At 37.0% G+C, this 18,724-nt stretch overlaps 1 protein-coding gene across 1 annotated transcript in view; it reads left to right on the top strand.

Moving 5' to 3' along the window:
* Positions 1-18,724, top strand: part of LOC149811969 (Pseudouridine synthase family protein) — a 213,968-nt gene that overhangs the window by 115,694 nt on the left and 79,550 nt on the right. Inside the window, exon 12 of the mRNA XM_089993190.1 lies at positions 9,532-9,655. Coding sequence (XP_089849316.1) covers positions 9,532-9,655 — 124 coding nt within the window. The remainder of the gene's footprint in view (positions 1-9,531; positions 9,656-18,724) is intronic.

The following is an 18,724-nucleotide window of genomic DNA, read 5'->3' as shown; positions in this document are numbered from 1 at the left end:
CCCACAACCACCGCAGCTCCAGCGAGCACCCTTCTCCACGGCAGTGAAGAAGAGCGACACCGCAGCCCCGTACTCACATCTGTAGCTTCCGATCGCCGGAAAATTCTTCAAGAGGTACGGTGCTTCTAACGAATTTGGGTGAGGGATCGAACATGGGTTCGATCCCGTGTGAGGGGAGCATCCAAGGAAGGCTGTCGATGGAGGTATTCCCTATTTTCAAAAAAAAAGGGGAAGAAAATTCTGTTAAACCCTAGATGTGCGATTTGGGGGTTTCTTATTTTTATGCAAGAAGGGGAAATCTGAATATGGAGGTTCTTAAATGATGTTTTTTTTTATAACCCTAACCTGCCGAGTTCCCAAATCAACCCGATTTGGGTTTTCTTGATTTGGAATTGAGGCATGATACATGTTAAATTCTGTTTGGGGATATCGTTCTGGGTGAAATCCCAAACCCAGAATAGCAGTAAGACCTTACTGCATATTTGTCACTATGCTACTCTGCTTAAAAGAAAAAAAAACTGATTGTTTGCTAAGTGGGACTTTAAATGAGAACTCTCTGGCCCGTGTAAATCTAAAGTTTTGCAATTTAACATAATGGATTCTTTGTTATCATATATCTTTTACCACGTAAAAATCTGTGAGTATATCTGTCTGTTTTAGAATCATGTTAGCTGAAATCGTGATGGTATATAATGAACTGCAACTTTATGGTTTCGAGTCCGATCTAGAGACTAATATGCATGAATGGAACTCACATGCTTGTTTTGAATTTATTTATAAAATGTTTTTGTTGGTGTGATAAATACAGATTGGTGGTATATGTCTAGATCCAGAACATAGCCCGCCAATCATATATTATCAAGTCACAATCTGGCTGAATGCATTAGTCCTTGAACGCAACCCTGAGTTGTGTTGTATAATCACTTTTGATATGCCTAGATAAGCTGGTGGAAATCAATATAAATATACTTGAGACTTGTTTTGGCAGTTGGCATACATGTTAAAATCTACAGTACTGCAGCATAGTTATTAGCAGTAGTGAATATAGATTAAGCTTAATTATAAACTGAGAAATTTTGGTGTTAAAAACATTGAATGTATTCAGTTTCTGTGGAGTACTCAAGAATACAAGGAGTTTCTTTCGGTTGAGTACAAGACCGAACTCATTCTGTGACTGAGCTATGATTGTTTAAGTAAAAAAAAAAAAAAAATTTACTTGTATGCTAGTGAGTGTCTCCTGCGTTTCCTTTATTAGCTATTGTATTATAAATAGCAGAAAGATGATGGTTCAGTTTTATCAGGACACATGGCCAGTCATGTATCATTCTTTAATATATATATATATATATATATGTGTGTGTGTGGGGGGGGGGGTTGAAAGTGTTTGTATGGCTACATCATTAGGTGACAATATTAGGTGAATAGTGTCAGATGATTTGCAATTTTTCTTTTAGCTTATAAAAAAAAAAAATCTTGCCTTACTCAATCACTAAACTGTTACTGTTGATTCCATGATGAAAATCATGATTTGTAGCTTTTTGAGACTATGTGTCTTGTTTGGAAGTCAAAATGTTTTTCGTCAACTCATGTATGACGATAATATATGTACTTAATCAGAACTGTGTGGCAGCATGGTTTGTCTGGCTGAGACAGACAAAATTTGTTTTATGTTGAGAAACTTTGGGTTGTGGCACAGGTACACACATGATATGAATGTGTGTAACCCCGAAATGTCAATTTATAGATCCGGTTTATGTTCATGAGTGGGGATGATAACTCATGTTACGAATGGATGGTTACACATGCATATGACTGCGGAAGCTCTTGCACATTGTTAAAATGTTATGAATGAATGTGCATTTGGAATTATGTTGGTATGATTGCATACATTGCAAGTTGTTATGATTTTTGCATACGATGCATCAATGGCCTAAATGGACCAGCACCGGTTTAGGGAGCCGTGAGTTTGGTTTTCTTGCACATATGTTTTTAACTGCATCACTTGAACCACATAAGATGGTTTGGCACTTTACTACACTGTTCTAGTGGTTTATACGAGATGGAGTCTCGTAAGGGTTTCCGCAAGGGAGGATGCGGGTTTTTACTTTACTTTTGCATATGGTGTTGCAAACTTAAAGAAATTAACTTTAATAAAAATATAATGAATAAGAACAGTGTAATATACATTCTGGGATATCTCATCTGGAGTATGAGAATCTTGAATACCAGGTCTTGGGGAGACTGTGAGGATACAAAAACTCCGTGTGCTGTAATTTGGTCCCCTGAACCCGATATTGAGGTTCTTTCTCCTGGCCACGGTTTTAGGGAGAGTCCGCCACTTTACCCGGGAGTGGTGTGTTTGACACAGCTGCTGTTATGGTACCAAGGAAGTGGTACTTGTGGGCGTGGGGTGTCCTCGACATTAGATGTGGAGGTCTAATGTTCCAATGGATAGTGCTGTTTCCTGATATCGGTCGAGGGCTAAGTTGAAACCGAGTAATAAAATACAATTTGTGTGTTAAGCTACCCTGGGAACTTACTTGACCTCGAGGATTGTACCCGTTTGGTGTATCCGCGGGCAACTGTAATTAAAAAGAGGAACTTAAGGATGTGTGCATCTAATAGGGCATGCATATGGAAAGATGAAACTTAAATGAAAGATAACAAAAAAGGAATCATGCATTGCACATAATCATGCATTTTTCTGTTATGCATTAGATCATGCATGTTTGAATCATTCTTGATATCATGACATGATTTGGTAGTAGCATATGATTTACTTCTTGAAATCATGCTGCATGGTTTGACTATTTAGTTTCTGATATATGATACTGTTTTACTATTCTTGACTGGTGAACATATGCAATTATTGATAGTTATGGATATTTGAATGTTGCAAATTTTATATCTGCACTCACTCAAATCACTGCATGAAATCTTATCCATGTTGAGGTTTCTTTAGAAGTAGCTGTGCTCAGAATTTCGGTTCTGACACTCTACTTTGTTGGTTTTTTACAGGATATGGTGAACAGTGAAGTTGGACATGCATCTGGGGATGGATGAGAGTCATACTTGAGCCTGACGGCTTCAACAGAGAACAGAGTGACTCTTTCTTAAATTCTTCTTGCTTTTTTCAGTTGTCGTTTTATTTTCAGTTGAATAAACCTTGTCTTTGAAATTTTCTTACTCATTAATAAAAGAGTTTTAGTTGGTTGATATGGATGATGATTGCAACTTCATTTGTGGTGGTTGGGCTATCCAATGGAAAGTAGAACTGTGAGGACCCCAGATCTCTGGGAAGGTTTCCGCAACTCTTAGAAAAAAAAAAGAAAAAAAAATATTCCGCATTTTTAAAGGGTATGGATTGGGGTCGTTACAGTTCCAACTGTTAAAGAAGGAAAGCCTTACAGTGACAAAGTACATGAATCGAGTCACGACTATCACAAATCAATTAGCTATGGTGGGTTGTGAGATCCCTGTCAGAGAAAAGGTGCAACAAATGCTGAATGGTCTTGGACCCGATTATCACATGTTGGTTACATCATTGCTATGTCTGCCAGCATTACTAAACCTTGAAGATCCCCGTGCAAAGCTACTACAGTATGAAGTCACCATTAAAGGGGAGACCTTTTCAAATCACAGCAGTCACGAGGTAATGATCACAGGGGTTGTAATACCCATAATTTTTAGGCATTTATTTAAACATATTATATTATATATTTCATAACAGAGGAATTTGGGCATGGGATCCAAATTGCAGATCCAGGACCCATAAAGGGGTTTTCCGAATAAATTTACCTCGTAAATTTGATATGTATGTATAAGTACAATAATTTTTAATTAATTAAATAATTCAGGGAATAATTATTTAAAAGAGCTGCGTAGATGGGTCTGGGATGCACATACCGGATCCATGTACCTATATATATTTTAATATATATATATATACATGTATAATCTTAAATAAATAAAATTTTTAATTTTTAAAAGTTAATCCGAGGATCCACAGTTGGATCCATTTGGATCCAACTTGTGGATCCATCTCGTTGGGGTCAGGTTACGGGTCTCGGGTCCGGACCCGAGCCCCACCCTGTGTAACAACTTATAAAAGGAAGGGGCAACCCGATAAGGGTTGCCCGATAAATCAGTAGCAAATCAAGAAAGGGGGGGGGCAACCCGATAAGGGTTGCCCGATAAGGTGTAGCAGAAGCGAGAAAGGGGGCAGGGGGGGGGGGTTACGCAGGGCGTAACCAACCCCGCGCCTCTCGGCAGAGGAGGGGTTTCGGTGGGCCGATAAAAGGAGGAGTGGAGAGGGGGTTTTTCCCTCTTCACTTAGTGGCTCTCTATCTTCCCCAGTTTCTCTCTCTCTGTCAGTGTACGCACGTCGGAGGAAGGTCCGGTCGCCGGCAAAGCTCCGGCCATCCACAACCAACAGGGGCTTCGTCTGTCATGACAACAGTGAGGGGCGACTCCAGCCAGCTCGATACTCCCGCCATGGAAGCCTCCGATCGCCGGAAAAGCTCCAAAAAGGTACGGGTCTTCTTGGAATCGGGGTGAGGGATCGAACAGGGGTTCGATTCCATGTGGGGGTTTGAGGGTAGGATTTGGGGTTTATGTCAACCCTAAACCTAAAACCCCAAATCTATGATTTGGGGGTTTTGGATCTTTCCTGATGAGGGGTGTTTTCTTTTGTTGGATTTCTGGAAAAGGGGCGGCTCAAGAGAAGCTATGGCATTATCGACTTTGATATCGTTATGATGAGGCTGTTAAACTTTTGTTCCAACGGCCGTTAGTCATTCAGTCCTAAGAAGATAGTTCTTGTGATAATGCTGAAATATTCTTGTGTTAAAAGTCATTTGATACTGTTTAGTTGAATAAATGAAATAGCTTCATTTACACTTAAGTTTAGGCATTAAGATGATTTGGGGATTTTCACTAGGTGATTTTAAGTCTTATTTCCTAAGAGTTTTGTGGATGATTTTCTCAGTACACAGGATTTTCTTCAACAAGCATGAGTGCACAGTTTCCATATTTATAGCTCCATGGCCCGATCCCTTCTTTTAGAAGAAAAAAGAAATTTCTGTGCAAGTTAATGAGCCCAACCTAGTCTTTTGCTCCTGTTGAAATCTTTGCGTTTGATTTGCTGTTTCGATTTGGGTTATCGAGCCACAGAAATCTATTTCAATTTTTGTCCTGCAATTTCACGCTGTGATGTGCCAAATAAGGGGATAGAATTATCAGGTACACATAGCCGACCTCCACTCTTTTGTACAGTCCCCCATTCATATTCGGTATAACATGTAAATTGGGCACATTTGTTATCATTAGTTCACTGAATTTTTGTTTATTGCAAGATCTTATTAAGATTCTGACTGTTTTCATTAATGTGTTCTAAGTTATCCATTTACAGAAGTATTGGTCATCCGCACTGATATTTCAGGTTGTTCATTAACAGAATCTTGAATGGGTTCAATTGTGTTTTTCTTTAGGCGGTCAATTGATAGAAGTTGAAATTCCTTCACTTTACTTTTCACTTTTACTTTGACAGAATGTTGCACATCAACCTAATATCCTATAGCTTGAGGGTTATTATTTGTTACACTAGCATGTATATTTTTGGTTCTGTTCCTGCAGCACATGTATATAGCTGTTTTGGTTAAATAGATTATCATTTGAATCACGAGCTGCTTAAAAGTATCTCAAGCTGGTTCTTGAGTGTGGCTTAAGCACATACTTGTAATATGCAGTGCGGATTATTGAGTCATAATTGAAATTTCAGTCATGTAAAATATGGGGTCATCATACCCTGTTCAAGAAGGATTAACACATAAAACTGACTTTAATACATATTGTGACTTTCCTTGATGTCTCTAGTTGAACATTTTATTCTTGTTCAGAATTCTATGAGTGATTTAAAGGCTGGTATATTGGTTGTCATGGTTATTTATGATTTCAATTGACAAATCTGAATCAGGTTTAATGAAAATATGTTCCAGAATTTATAAATATTGTGTATGATTTAAATTCTGACATTAAACCTTGAAATTTACATGCACCTATCTATGTGTCAAGAACATGTTAGAATGTTATTTCTAAGAAGGTTATGTAACTGTCATTGTTATGATTATGGTACTCATGAGTGTGAGCATGATTCAGTTATTAGTAATTCTTCTTGAACATATACGCTTGATTAATATGTGAAATGGTACATGTACACTCACACACTTAAAGAAACCATGAATTGGTGAACACCCGTATATGATGTAGGTACCACACATAGTGGAAATGCATATGAATGAGCAATGACATGCACATGTTTGGGTTTATGGTTGCATGAGTGCACATGCTTTTTTGGCATTTTGGCTTAGTGTTATGAATGAAACATTAATTTGGTTTTATTATGTGATGCATCGATGGCCTAAATGGACCATCATCGGCCTGGAGAGCCGTGGGTTTGGTTTTCTTTTACTTATGTTTTTAAATGCATCACTTAAACCACATAAGATAGTTTGGCACATTACTACATTGTTCTAGTGGTTTATACGGGCTGGAGTCCCGAATGGGTCCCCGCAAGGGAGGATACGGGTTTTCACTTTACTTTTGTATATGGTGTTGCAAACTTAAAGAATAAACTTTAATAAAGATATAATAAGAAAGTTTAATATACATTCTGGGATATCTTATCTGGAGTATGAGAATCTTAGAAATCCGGTCTTGGGGAGACTGTGAGGATACAAAAACTCCGTGTGCTGTAATTTTGTCCCTTGAACCCGATATTGAGGTTCTTTCTCCTGGTCACGGTTTAGGGAGAGTCCGCCACTTTACCCAAGAGTAGTGTATTTGACACAGTTGTTGTTATGGTACCAAGGAAGTGACACTTGTGGGCGTGAGGTGTCCTTTGTGTCCCCGACATTAGATGTGGAGATCTAATGTTCCGAAGGTGATTCGGTCGAGGGCTAAGTTGGAACCCAATAATAAAATACAAATTGTGTGCTAAACTACCCTAAGAACCTACTTGACCTCGGGGATTGTACCCGTTTGGTATATCCGCAGCAACAGTAATTAAAAAGAGGAACTTAAAGCTGCGTGCATTTAATGGAAAGATGAAACTTAAATGAAAGATAACAAAAGGAATCATGCATTGCATATAATCATGCATTTTCTTGTTATGCATTAGATCACGCTTCCTTTATTTTTTTTTAATTTTTTTGTGTTTTTTATTTTTATTTTTTTCGCTTCCTCCTCTTTTCCGAGGCGCTTCCGAGGTCGCTTCCGTGACACTTCCTAGGTCGCTTTCGAGACGCTTCCTAGGTCGCTTCCGAGACGCTTCCCGAATCGCTCTTAAGTGGTCCCATACTTCCCGCTTACTAAAATTTTGAAAGTGCCTCGCTTCCTGCTTTTGCCTCCCGTATCGCTTCTCGCTCCCGCTTTCTCAACTGGCAACCATGGTGAGTCTCGAATGAGAATATGCGAGCTGGTGTATTGATTTTTGCATGCTGAATTGCAAATTAATAAATTGGCTATTAATAACAAGATAAAAGAATATAATTGTATAATATACATTCTGAGATATCCCGTCGTTAGAATGTGACTCTTAGAGTTTCGGTTTTAGGGAACCACGAAGATACAAAAACTTCGTGTTCATTATTGTTACCCCTGAACTCGATATTGATGTGCTTTCTCGTGGTCACGGTTTTAAGGAGAATCCGCTATTTTACCTGGAGGTAGTGTGTAGACACAATTGTTGTTTTGGTGTATCAAGAAAGTGACACTTGTGGATGTGGATGTCCTTAGTGTTCCCACATTAGATGTGAAGGTCTAATATTCCGAAGGTTGATTCGGTCGAGGGCTAAGTTTGAAACCCAATAATAAAATACAATTTGTATTCTAAGTTATCCTGGGAACCCTACTTGACATCGAAATTTTTTTACCCGTTTGGTGTATCCGCGGGCAACAGTAATAAAATGAAAAACTTAAATGTGTGCATTTTAATAGAGGCATTCATATAATAAAAGGACTTGATAAAAATAATAATTTACTTATGCATGTGTATTGACATCGTGCATTTTCATGTTATGCATTAGGTCATGCATATTTACTTGTTTTTCTTGTGATGCACAATTGAAGCTATGATATTGCTTCCTGTTGCATGCTGAATTTTTTACTGCTTAAATAAAAATATGAAAAATTGTTTTAATAATGTCTATCTAAATTATTGTATGAATCTTATCTATATTCCTTATGCTTATTTGTTTCATTAGAGGGATTCATACATATAATTCTTTGGATTTCTGACACTCCTATTTTTGTGTTTTTTGCAATCTCATATGCCTAGTGAAGTGACTTGCTCATGAGAGGAGCTACGAGAGGACATATCTTTTCTTTTCATTTAATTTTTATGCACTCTCATATTTTGCATTTGTCTTATGATTCTATTATTTCTTAATTAATAAAGATAACTTGCTATGATTTGGATGATGGTGTAAGATCTCTTGTGGTTTCTTTGAGTTTCCTAGTGTTGGAACTGTAAAGACCCCGGGTCTCTGAGAAGATTTTCACAATGGTTTAAAAAAAGAAATTCTGCACTTTTTCTTAGGATGAGTTGGGGTCGTTACATTAGCATTCACTCATATGCCATATCCCCATAAATTCTATTTTCAATGGACAACTCCAGAAAGATTGGCCATTTTCTTTATCTTGGGGCTCCATCTTCATGACAATGATTGGTAGCTTGGTGCTGTTAGTGATTGGTGATCTATTATAGTTTTCTTTATTTCTTTGTTGCCTTGTTGGTTCATTGCTCTCTTGGCATGCAAGAAGCAACAAAGGTTGAAAATGTTTGCTAGTGATGCATAAGAGCAGTGGCCCAAGTCAGTTTGTACATTTGGTGGCTTTATTGGTTGGTTGCTGATATCTCTTTGCTGCATCCCTTTATTTTGATAATAGAAGTGCCATTCATGTTGGAGACAATCCTAGCTTTCATAATGATACAGTAATTGGTGTCAATGATAGAACCTCTAGGCAATCTACTAACGTCATCTCTCTCTCTCTCTCTCTCTCTCTCTCTATATATATATATATATATATATATATGCGCCTGTACATGTATATGCATATATAAAAGCTCCAGACTATCTGAAGGTAACTAAAATGGCTAGCCAGATTGTCACTGGACATTTAACATATATATTGGTTTCCTATTCAACTTATGTACTACAAAAGGGCACCTGCAGCTCATGCATGCTACTATAGGCCATTTCAGTCATCAAGTATTGCATACATTGGGTAATGAACATTCATGAGAAACTCCCATTATGTGATTTATAGCTTATGTCAAACTTTACATATGTTGGAACATTTGGTAACACAGGTACTAATTGAAGAAAAAGGAACAACTGATAATCAATTTAATTAAAAGGGCATGAAAATGCTGCACTCTGGCTGATAAATATCATGAATATTTATATTGTTTTATTTTCTAAAGGTTTCTCATGAAAAGTAACCATCTGAGGAGCATTTATGCTGATGCAGGTGATGGATTCATTACTTAATATTAGTGAGACTCCCAGGAAACCACAATATGCTATGGCAGCTGAACTTGCTTTAGTTCTTCAATATTGTGAATTTGAAGATCTCAATTTTGTGTGTTCAACTGGTATGTTACTGCTAATTAGAGAAGTATCTGCACGGAGCATTCAATTTTGTCCACCCTAACGCGCTTCATGCCATGTATTTCCTTAGAGCATGATAAACTGGTCAAAACTTTATTGTCAATTTATTCTGTTATCATCTTCTTCAACATTATTGCTTGGTGATTTTTCTTATGAAGCTCTAAGTTGATGAATAAGTATCGGTTAGATTCCTAGTCTTCGAGAGCAAATTATATGTTAAGCACTTGAGATTTGATAACTGCAGTGCTTGAGACTTTAATGTATTTCATAGGCTACTACTGATGATTGTGTACAACTGTAAAGGAATAAGCGCCTTTCAATCACAAACAAAATGTCCACCAAAATCCAAAATGGACAAGCACAAGGGGGCCACTATGGGCACACTCACAAAACTCCAACGACTGGTTAACCAAGATAAAAAATTAAGAAATAAATAAATAAATAAAAAGTAAATATAAAAATTAAAGATTACAAAATGTATTATATAAAATACATATATATATATATATATATATATGCATATATGAATACGAATACAAATACAAATACGAATACAAATACAAATACAAATACAAATACAAATACAAATATATATAATTTTTTTTTCGCCGCACCCACACCCATGTGACATAATATATATATATATACACAGAGAGAGAGAGAGAGAGAGAGAGAGAGAGAGGGGGGGGGGGGGGGGGGTCCGGGGGTTCCCCCCGCCCCGGACCCAATGTATGCATCCTTGAAATTCTGGAAAACTTTAGGCCATTGAAACCATCTAGGCAGTAAAGCATAAATCAGCTTACTTGATCCATGCTTGTCCACCTCCCTGACAATGTGTGTCTTTCCATCCAGATGAGAGATGCAGTTAACATGCTGATATTACAATCGTATAAGTTGTCATTTGATAATGCCAACGAAACTGTTGAAGAAACCAAACCACAGAACATGTCCTAAAATGCATCCACATAATTAAAAAAGAATTGCCGATAGTATTGCAGGTAGATGTCTGGCCATACCTTTACACACTTTCGATCCAAATCGATTGTAAGAAATGAGGAGGAACGAGCTTCCCATTGAAGTGAATCGAGTTTATAGTATTTGGGAAGCAGGTTTTCCAAAGCTTCCCTTACTTTCAGAGAAGGGGGAGTTTCTCGCTTCCAAAGCAAGCTACTACATGTAGCAAGAAAGGTTCCGGTAATTATGCAATATACACCCAAAAGGAATTTCGATCAAAGTAGTACAGGGGAATCGTTGGTTTTAGTCCTTACATGTGCAGCAAGAGCACAAGAGTCCCTAATGTTGTCACTCCAGCAACGCTGGAGAGGAAGCCCAGAACCGTTAGTGGGTTTCAACTGGACACCGAGCTTCCCCACCGCCACCGGTACCGGCTTCCTCGGCGGGCCGAGGAGTCCCATTCCTGTTTTCTTTGCTCCCTCGTTCATCTTCATCCTCACCACCTGCCCCGCCGCGGCATACAACAACTCCCAGGTGTCGCCAGTCTGGTTCAGCAGCATCGATGGCGGGGAGGACACCTGAGACGACCTGTTCGAGCTCCCTTGGCTACCGTTCGAGTCCAGTCTCCGGCCAGACCAGCTCCCCACCGTGTAGAGCGTCGATTGCGGCGACCCCACCTTCTTCAAACCCCCCAAAAACAAGTCAGCGACAAAATCCCGAAAACGCAGGAACCCAAATCACGGAATCCCGAAAACAAAGGTACCAATCACAGAATCCCCAAAGGGGTAAGTATAGAAAAGATCCGGAAATGTATTCCTCTCGTATATAGTGACAATCCATTTCAATGTGCTTTGTTCTCTCGTGAAATGTATAATTGTTGGCGATGTAGATAACACTCTTGTTATCACAACACATCTTTAAAGCTTATTTTATTTGAATTTTCATGCTAGCCAGCGTCTTCTCAGCCACAACACCTCCATCGTAGTAGTGGCCCTGATCCGATATTCAGCTTCTTTTGAAGAAAGAGAGACCTTCTGTTGCTTTTTACACTTCCACGAGATAAGATTTTCACTTAAAAAAACACAAAAAACCGTGGTTGAGTGTCTATGGTTAGGATCATCTCCCCAACCGACATAAGTATAAGCAATTAAATCTAATGCAGATGAAGAAGACATAAAAATCCCTGTAGAAATAAAAGTTTTAATTTATCTAATGATTCACAAAACAGCTCCCATGTGAACAAATATAGGAGCATGCTGAAATTGACTACTTGCGTGAACATCATGAACTATGTTTGGTCTAGTAATTGACAAATAGGAGAGTGCTTTAATCAACTATCGATAGGGTGTTGGATCTTCAAGAGGCTCTCAATTATCAATTTTAGTAACCTCTAGAGTATCAACTCTCTTATCATCCATGATTCTAGATTTGAAAATAATATGAGAAGCAAATTTAAACTGAGTCAGTAGATACCTTTTAAGGGAATAAGCAACCTCGATCCCTAGAAAATATCTTAAAAAACCCAGATCAGTCATTTCAAAATTAATTTTAAGAATCCTTTTAATATTTTCAACTCCCTATCTATCTCCCTTAGTGATAATCATATCGTCCACATATAAGAGTAAAATGACAATACCTGCATCAATTTCCTTAAAAAACAAAGCCATGTCAGTTAAGCATGATCTAAAACCAATATCAAGATTAACCTTACTAAATCTATCATACCAAGCCTTTGGCACTTTTTTCAACCCATAAAGTGCCTTAAGCGAAGAGCCTTCACTTCAGGAATGCGCATATCGGGTGGTTGTTAAGATTGTGTATCTATATATGTATTTGTATGTATATATAGATATATATATATCTATATGTATGCATTAATATATATATTCTAATGTATGTAAACCGAAATACCTATCAGGGCTATTTTGGTTATTTCACTTTGTAATAGATTGTTAGTCCATTATGGCTGATTGTGCTCCTTTTTATTTTTTATATATTTCTTTTGCTCACATTGGGATTGAGCATGATAGGGACAACTCCAACGGTCACAAATGTGATTGTTGGGAGCCAACCCAAGAGCTAGTTGCCCCAATCCCCCTCTCTTGTTATAAATAGAGGTTCTCCCCTTGTATATTCTCAATGATTTCTCAAGCATTTTCATAATACAAAAGCATTTATTTTTACTCTCTTGGCCCTTGTGTGGGTGATGTGCATTGACCCATAAGTGGTTCTTTGTGGGGTGGTTGTGTTCTTGTAAGCCCATAAGAGGCACTCTTTTGCTTTTGTTCTTATTTTATTACATGGTATTAGAGCATTGGTGCTCTTGGGTTGTAATTCATTCGGAAATGCTAAGAGGAGGATCATGAGATTGGTGGAGCATCAGTTCATGGGATTGTTGCATTGGGAAGCGCACCATCAAAGTTCTCTTCAACAAAATTCTTGCTACCTTATCTTCTCTTCTCTCTTTCTCCCTTCTCTCTCATTATCGTAAATGGAGGATGAAAGAATAGTAGTTGTCTCCATTCTCGTGAGACTCGCTGATACCAACTATGTGATGCGGGCATCCATAGTAAAACATAAAATATGAGAGAAGAGTCTATGGGGTTTGGTTGATGGCTTCGAAAGAGAGCCTAAACTTGCACTCACTAAGATGGAAAATAGAAAGGAAGTGACTCTTCAAGGAGAAGAGATGTGTAAGGCTGTCACCTAATACGAGAAAAAATGAAAATAACAGAGGATGAGTTATTCCAAGATAATTGGATGGCTCATCAATAGTGTTGACATAAAAAAATGTTCTAACTTAGCAAAATTTGATTTTGCTAGTGATGCATGAAAGTATCTTAAAGATATGTATAGTCTTAAGGATATAACTCACATATGCAATGCACAAAATAAGGTGAGAACTATGACCTAAGGAGAAATGAGTATTAGTGAATATTATAATACCCTTTATCTTCTTTGGGATGAATTGACTCTTCTAGAGCCAAAGTGACATTGCCCCCACGATGTAGAACTCTGTGAAAAACAAATTAGAACTGAACATTTCTACCAATTCATTAATGGACTTATACCCGAATTTGAAGTGACCAAATCGGTCCTTCGTAAAGGAGGTGTACCTAACATAGTTGAAACACTTGAAGAATTAATTGTGGAGGAAAATAGGTTGAAAAAACTATTCTCTTCAAAGGAAGAAGAATTCGTGCTTGCTATGTCAAGCTCCGAAAATCACACAAGGGCTTATAAGCCCCCTCACTTTGGAAGAAGTAATGAGAATGAAAGAAATTCAAATGATTATGGAAGGAGTTAAAACAATAAAAGTGGCGATCATGAATACAAGAAGAGTAGCAAACTAATATGCTATCATTGCTATGAGCCGAGTCATATCAAGCCCTTTTGCCCTAAAAGAAGGAAAGAAGATCAAAGAAATGATAAAAAGGTGTCTTCGATAGGACCATCTCTTGAAAGAAATGTAGTTGACTCCTACATTGGTTCATTGTCTTTGGCACAACTCATGGAGTCACTACAACCAATGTTCAAGAATTAAGCCTTTTCTCTCTCGGGCACGACCGTTTCCACATGCATTGACCCCGATAAGACTTCTTGGATTCTTGATTCAGGTGCTTCTTTTCATATGACCTCAAATGAGTTTACATTATCCGAATGCCATACTCAAATGATTCTTATGTTTCAACTGCCAAAGAAACTTCTTTAAAAATCAAAGGTTTTGGGTCTTTACAAAAACATCAAACATTTTTTTGTACCAAATATTAGAATAATACCAAAATTAAATTTAAACCTCTTATCTGTTGCCCAAATTGTGGATCATGGATGCAAAATCTTGTTTTCATCCAACGATTGTGTGATACAGGATATCTAGTCCGAAAAGCCGATTGGGCGAGACCATAGAAGAGGAGAATCACTATGTTATGGACAATCTTGAATTATCAAAACATACTTTTTGTAATTTTGTAGACAAAAATATATAGAAAATTGGCACAAGAGACTAGGACATCCTAGTGTGTCAAAATTACATTTATTTTCATTTCTCACAAATTATAAATAAAGGGATTTTGTTTGTGAAGATTATGTTCTTAATAAAATGAAATCTTTACCTTTTGGGCGTAGTCATTTGATATTTTCTAATTTCGCATCATCATCGTGGTTTGAATCCATGGTCGATTGTACGCATCCTTATACGTATTAAATCCACATGTTATCAGCATGTGACCACGACTATGACAATCACACATAACCACATTGACGAACAAGTCGACTTTTACCATGAAAACAATTTTCTCAGAAACATTTTTGGTAACCATTTGAGTTGGTACATTCAGATGTATGAAGACCGGCTCCGGTTATATCCACAGGAAGAGTATCTTATTATGATGTTTTTGTGGATGATTATAGTAGACACTCTTGGATATATTTTCTTAAATACAAATCTGAAGTATTTGATTGTTTCCAAAAATTTCATTGTTATACAAAGACTCAATTTAAAACCAATATTAAAATCTTTAGAACCGATTTTGGAGGAGAATTTGTATTAAAGGATTTCAAAAACTATCTTGACTTGCGTGAGATTATTCACCAAAAGTCATGTCATTATACTCCTCAACAAAATGCATTAGCCGAAAGGAAGCATAAACATATTGTTGAGACTATTAGAACACTTATTATATTAAGAAATGTTCCAATTTTTTTTTGGGCCGAAGCCGCTCTTACGACGGTTTATTTGATAAATAAGATGCCATACAAAACTATCAAAAACATTTCTCCCATTGAAAAATTATTTAAAACATCTCCCGATTACAAAAGGTTGAGTCTTTGGTTGTAAATGGTTTGTCTTTATCGAAAAAATTGACAAACTTTCCCCAAAGGCTATTCCTTGTGTTTTCCTAGGATATGCCAAAAATAAAAAAGGGTATAGATGTTATTAAATTAAAATGAACACGCTATATGTCTCAAGAAATGTCACTTTTCTTAAAAGCGAAAACAGATTTGGTTTAGATAAAATCCAAGGGCATTATGACTATTCATTTCTTTTTTATCTTGCCAATGAGCATGTGAGTTGTAATGGCATTCATGATATGCATGAGAGTGACAATGAGAGCACTCATGATGCACAGGGAAATGCGAATGAGGGTTTTGATAATATAGACCAACTTCATAATCATATTCAATGTACCGAAGACCATCCTCCATGTGCTTTATAAAGGTATTTTCAAAATCAAGATATAGATTCCACTAGTGTTAGAAGATCCATGAGAATTTCAAAGACTCTTAGTAGATTTGTATCCTATAATTCCTTTGAATTCAAATATAGAGCATGGCTAATAGTTATATACTCATGTAGAACCATCTTCTTAACATGATGCTAAAAATCATCAAGAATGAATTAGAAGCTTTGGAAAAGGAAAAAACTTGGAAAATTCAAACATTACCTAAAGGGAAGAATACTATAGGATGTATATGGCTCCCAAGACTTGATATGATCGATTCAATAGTGTGATGATACAACTTAGATTTAAATCTTTTATATTGACACTATTATTTATTAAGTCTTTTAATACAGAAATGGTGATATTATTTCAGTACATTGATGATATGACTATCACAAGAGGTGATAAGTAGGGAGTTAGCCATATCAAAGATATGCTCAAAGTCAACTTTGATATGACAACCCTTGGTTTTTTGCTGTATTTTCTTTGAATAAAAGTGGCTTACTCACCTGATAGTTACTTGTTATCACAAACTAAGTATGCAGCAGGGACCATCGAATGATCATGACTATGATAAAAAATGAGTTGATACTCCAGAAGTCATCAATGCAAAGTTAAAGAAAGATGATGAAGAACCTCTAAAGGATCCAACTCCATATAGACAAATGATTGGAGTTTTTTTATTATCGTTCTATTATTCGTCTTAATATTTCTCATACTATTCATTCTGTTAGTCAATTTCAACATGCTTCCACTACAATACAAGTGTTGTAATGAGAATTATTAGATGTATTGGAAATTATATTCAGTATGAATTATTTCTTTCATCTTCTTCCTTAGAAGTTATTGCATCTGATTTTGATTGGGGAGATGATGTGAACGATAGACACTCAACCACTGGTTCTTGTGTTTTTGTAGGTGATTCTACAATTTTATGGATATGCAAGAAGCAACAGAAGGTGTCCCTCTTTTCCACTGAAGTAGCATATCGTGCCATGGCGATAACTGCATCTGAATTAGTATAGTTGAGACAATTGTTAGAAGACTTGGGAGTTCACATTGCAGAACCCTTGAGATTGTGTTGTGACAATAAGAGCACAATATACATTGCAAGCAATCATTGATTCTACAATTTTATGGATATGTAAGAAGCAACAGAAGGTGACCCTCTTTTCCACTGAAGTAGCATATTGTGCCATGGTGATAACTGCATCTGAATTAGTATAGTTGAGACAATTGTTGGAAGACTTGGGAGTTCACATTGCAGAACCCTCGAGATTGTGTTGTGACAACAAGAGCGCAATATACATTGCAAACAATCATACATTATCTGAAAGAACCAAATGTTAAAATGTAAAACTGTACATATATATAATATTATATGTAATAGACTTGACTAGCAATAGAGCCGTTGGACTGACAGTCCAACAACTCTATTGAGCTCTCTTTCAGCTGTGTATATAAAGGGGTGCATGGCATCAGATTCAGGGGGAGAGTTTTTATCCACATATTTTCAAAATTATCTTAAATTGCATGGCATCACACATCAAAGATCTTGTCCTTATACACCTCAACAAAATGGACTGGCAGAACGAAAACATCGCTATATTATAGAAACCACTAGGACTTTATTAATAGCAAATCAAGTGTCGAAAGACTTTTGGGCAGAAGCTGCCTTAACTGCCACCTATCTCATTAATAGGATGCCATCTTTTTCATTACAAAATATCATTCCCATTGAAAAACTTATGAACATTTCTCCAGACTACTCTAGACAAAGAATATTTGGGTGCAAATGTTTCATATTTACTGACAAAAATGATAAACTTTCCGCTCGTGCGATTCCTTGTGCCTTTTTAAGATATGCTGAAAAACAGAAAGGTTATAGATGTTTTGACTTCAAAAATAATAGACTATATGTGTCTAAAAATGTTTCTTTTCTTGAAAAAGAGAGCTTTTTTTATTTTAGAAAATTAAAAAATGTCACTGAGTACTCCTTTTTGCTAGATCTAACATCAACATCTGATGAATATGACCTTGACTGTAACTTTGATGATGATCAAAGAATTATTGATCTTAATATTGAAAATGAAGAAGTTTATAGAGATACTAGTATTCAATATTCCAGGCGACAAGAGTCTAATCCTCCATGTGCACTTGAAAAATATTCTAACATTCCAACTAGACAATCATCCTGAGTCTCGAGGCCTCCAGGAAAGTTTGTATCATACGAGTCTTTCTCACCCACATATAGGGAAGTTATTGCATTAATTCACTCATATGAAGAACCATCCACATATTTTCAAGCAAAACATGATATCAAAAGGATAGAAGCCATGAAAGCTGAATTTGATGCACTTGAAAAGGCTTCTACATGGAATGTAAAACCCGAAAATTTTTAGTATAAAATATGCCAAATTATGCAATTTGGGCCTAGATCCACATTACGGATCTAGGACCCATAAAGGGGGTAATTAGGATTTATTTATTTGAAACCTCGATTTAATGATAATAATAAATAAATAAAATTTTTTAAATTTTAAAAATTAAATTTAATCTGAGGATCCACAATTGGATCCATTCGGATCCAACTTGTGGATCCATTTTGACTTGGGGCCGGGTTGCGGGTCTCGGGTTCGGACCCGAGCCCCACCCCATATGTTCTACCCTGTTAAATAAAAAGGGCAACCCGATAAGGGTTGCCCGATAAAACATAACACAAAAAAAAACAGAAAGGCGGCGCAGGGGGGTTACGCAGAGCGTAACGACCCCACGCCCATCTCGGCATGAAGAGGGGGAGGGGTCTTGCCCGATAAGAGGGAGTGGAGAGGGGACTCTCTTCACTCGTCTCTCTCTCTCCACTCAGTCCCTCATCTC

Source organism: Nuphar pumila, chromosome 17 (genome assembly GCF_984573655.1).
Source record: "Nuphar pumila chromosome 17, dmNupPumi1.hap1.1, whole genome shotgun sequence".
Taxonomy (NCBI): Eukaryota; Viridiplantae; Streptophyta; class Magnoliopsida; order Nymphaeales; family Nymphaeaceae; genus Nuphar; species Nuphar pumila.
The sequence above is the reverse complement of the archived record's forward strand: the minus strand, read 5'-3'. Positions and strand labels throughout refer to the sequence as shown.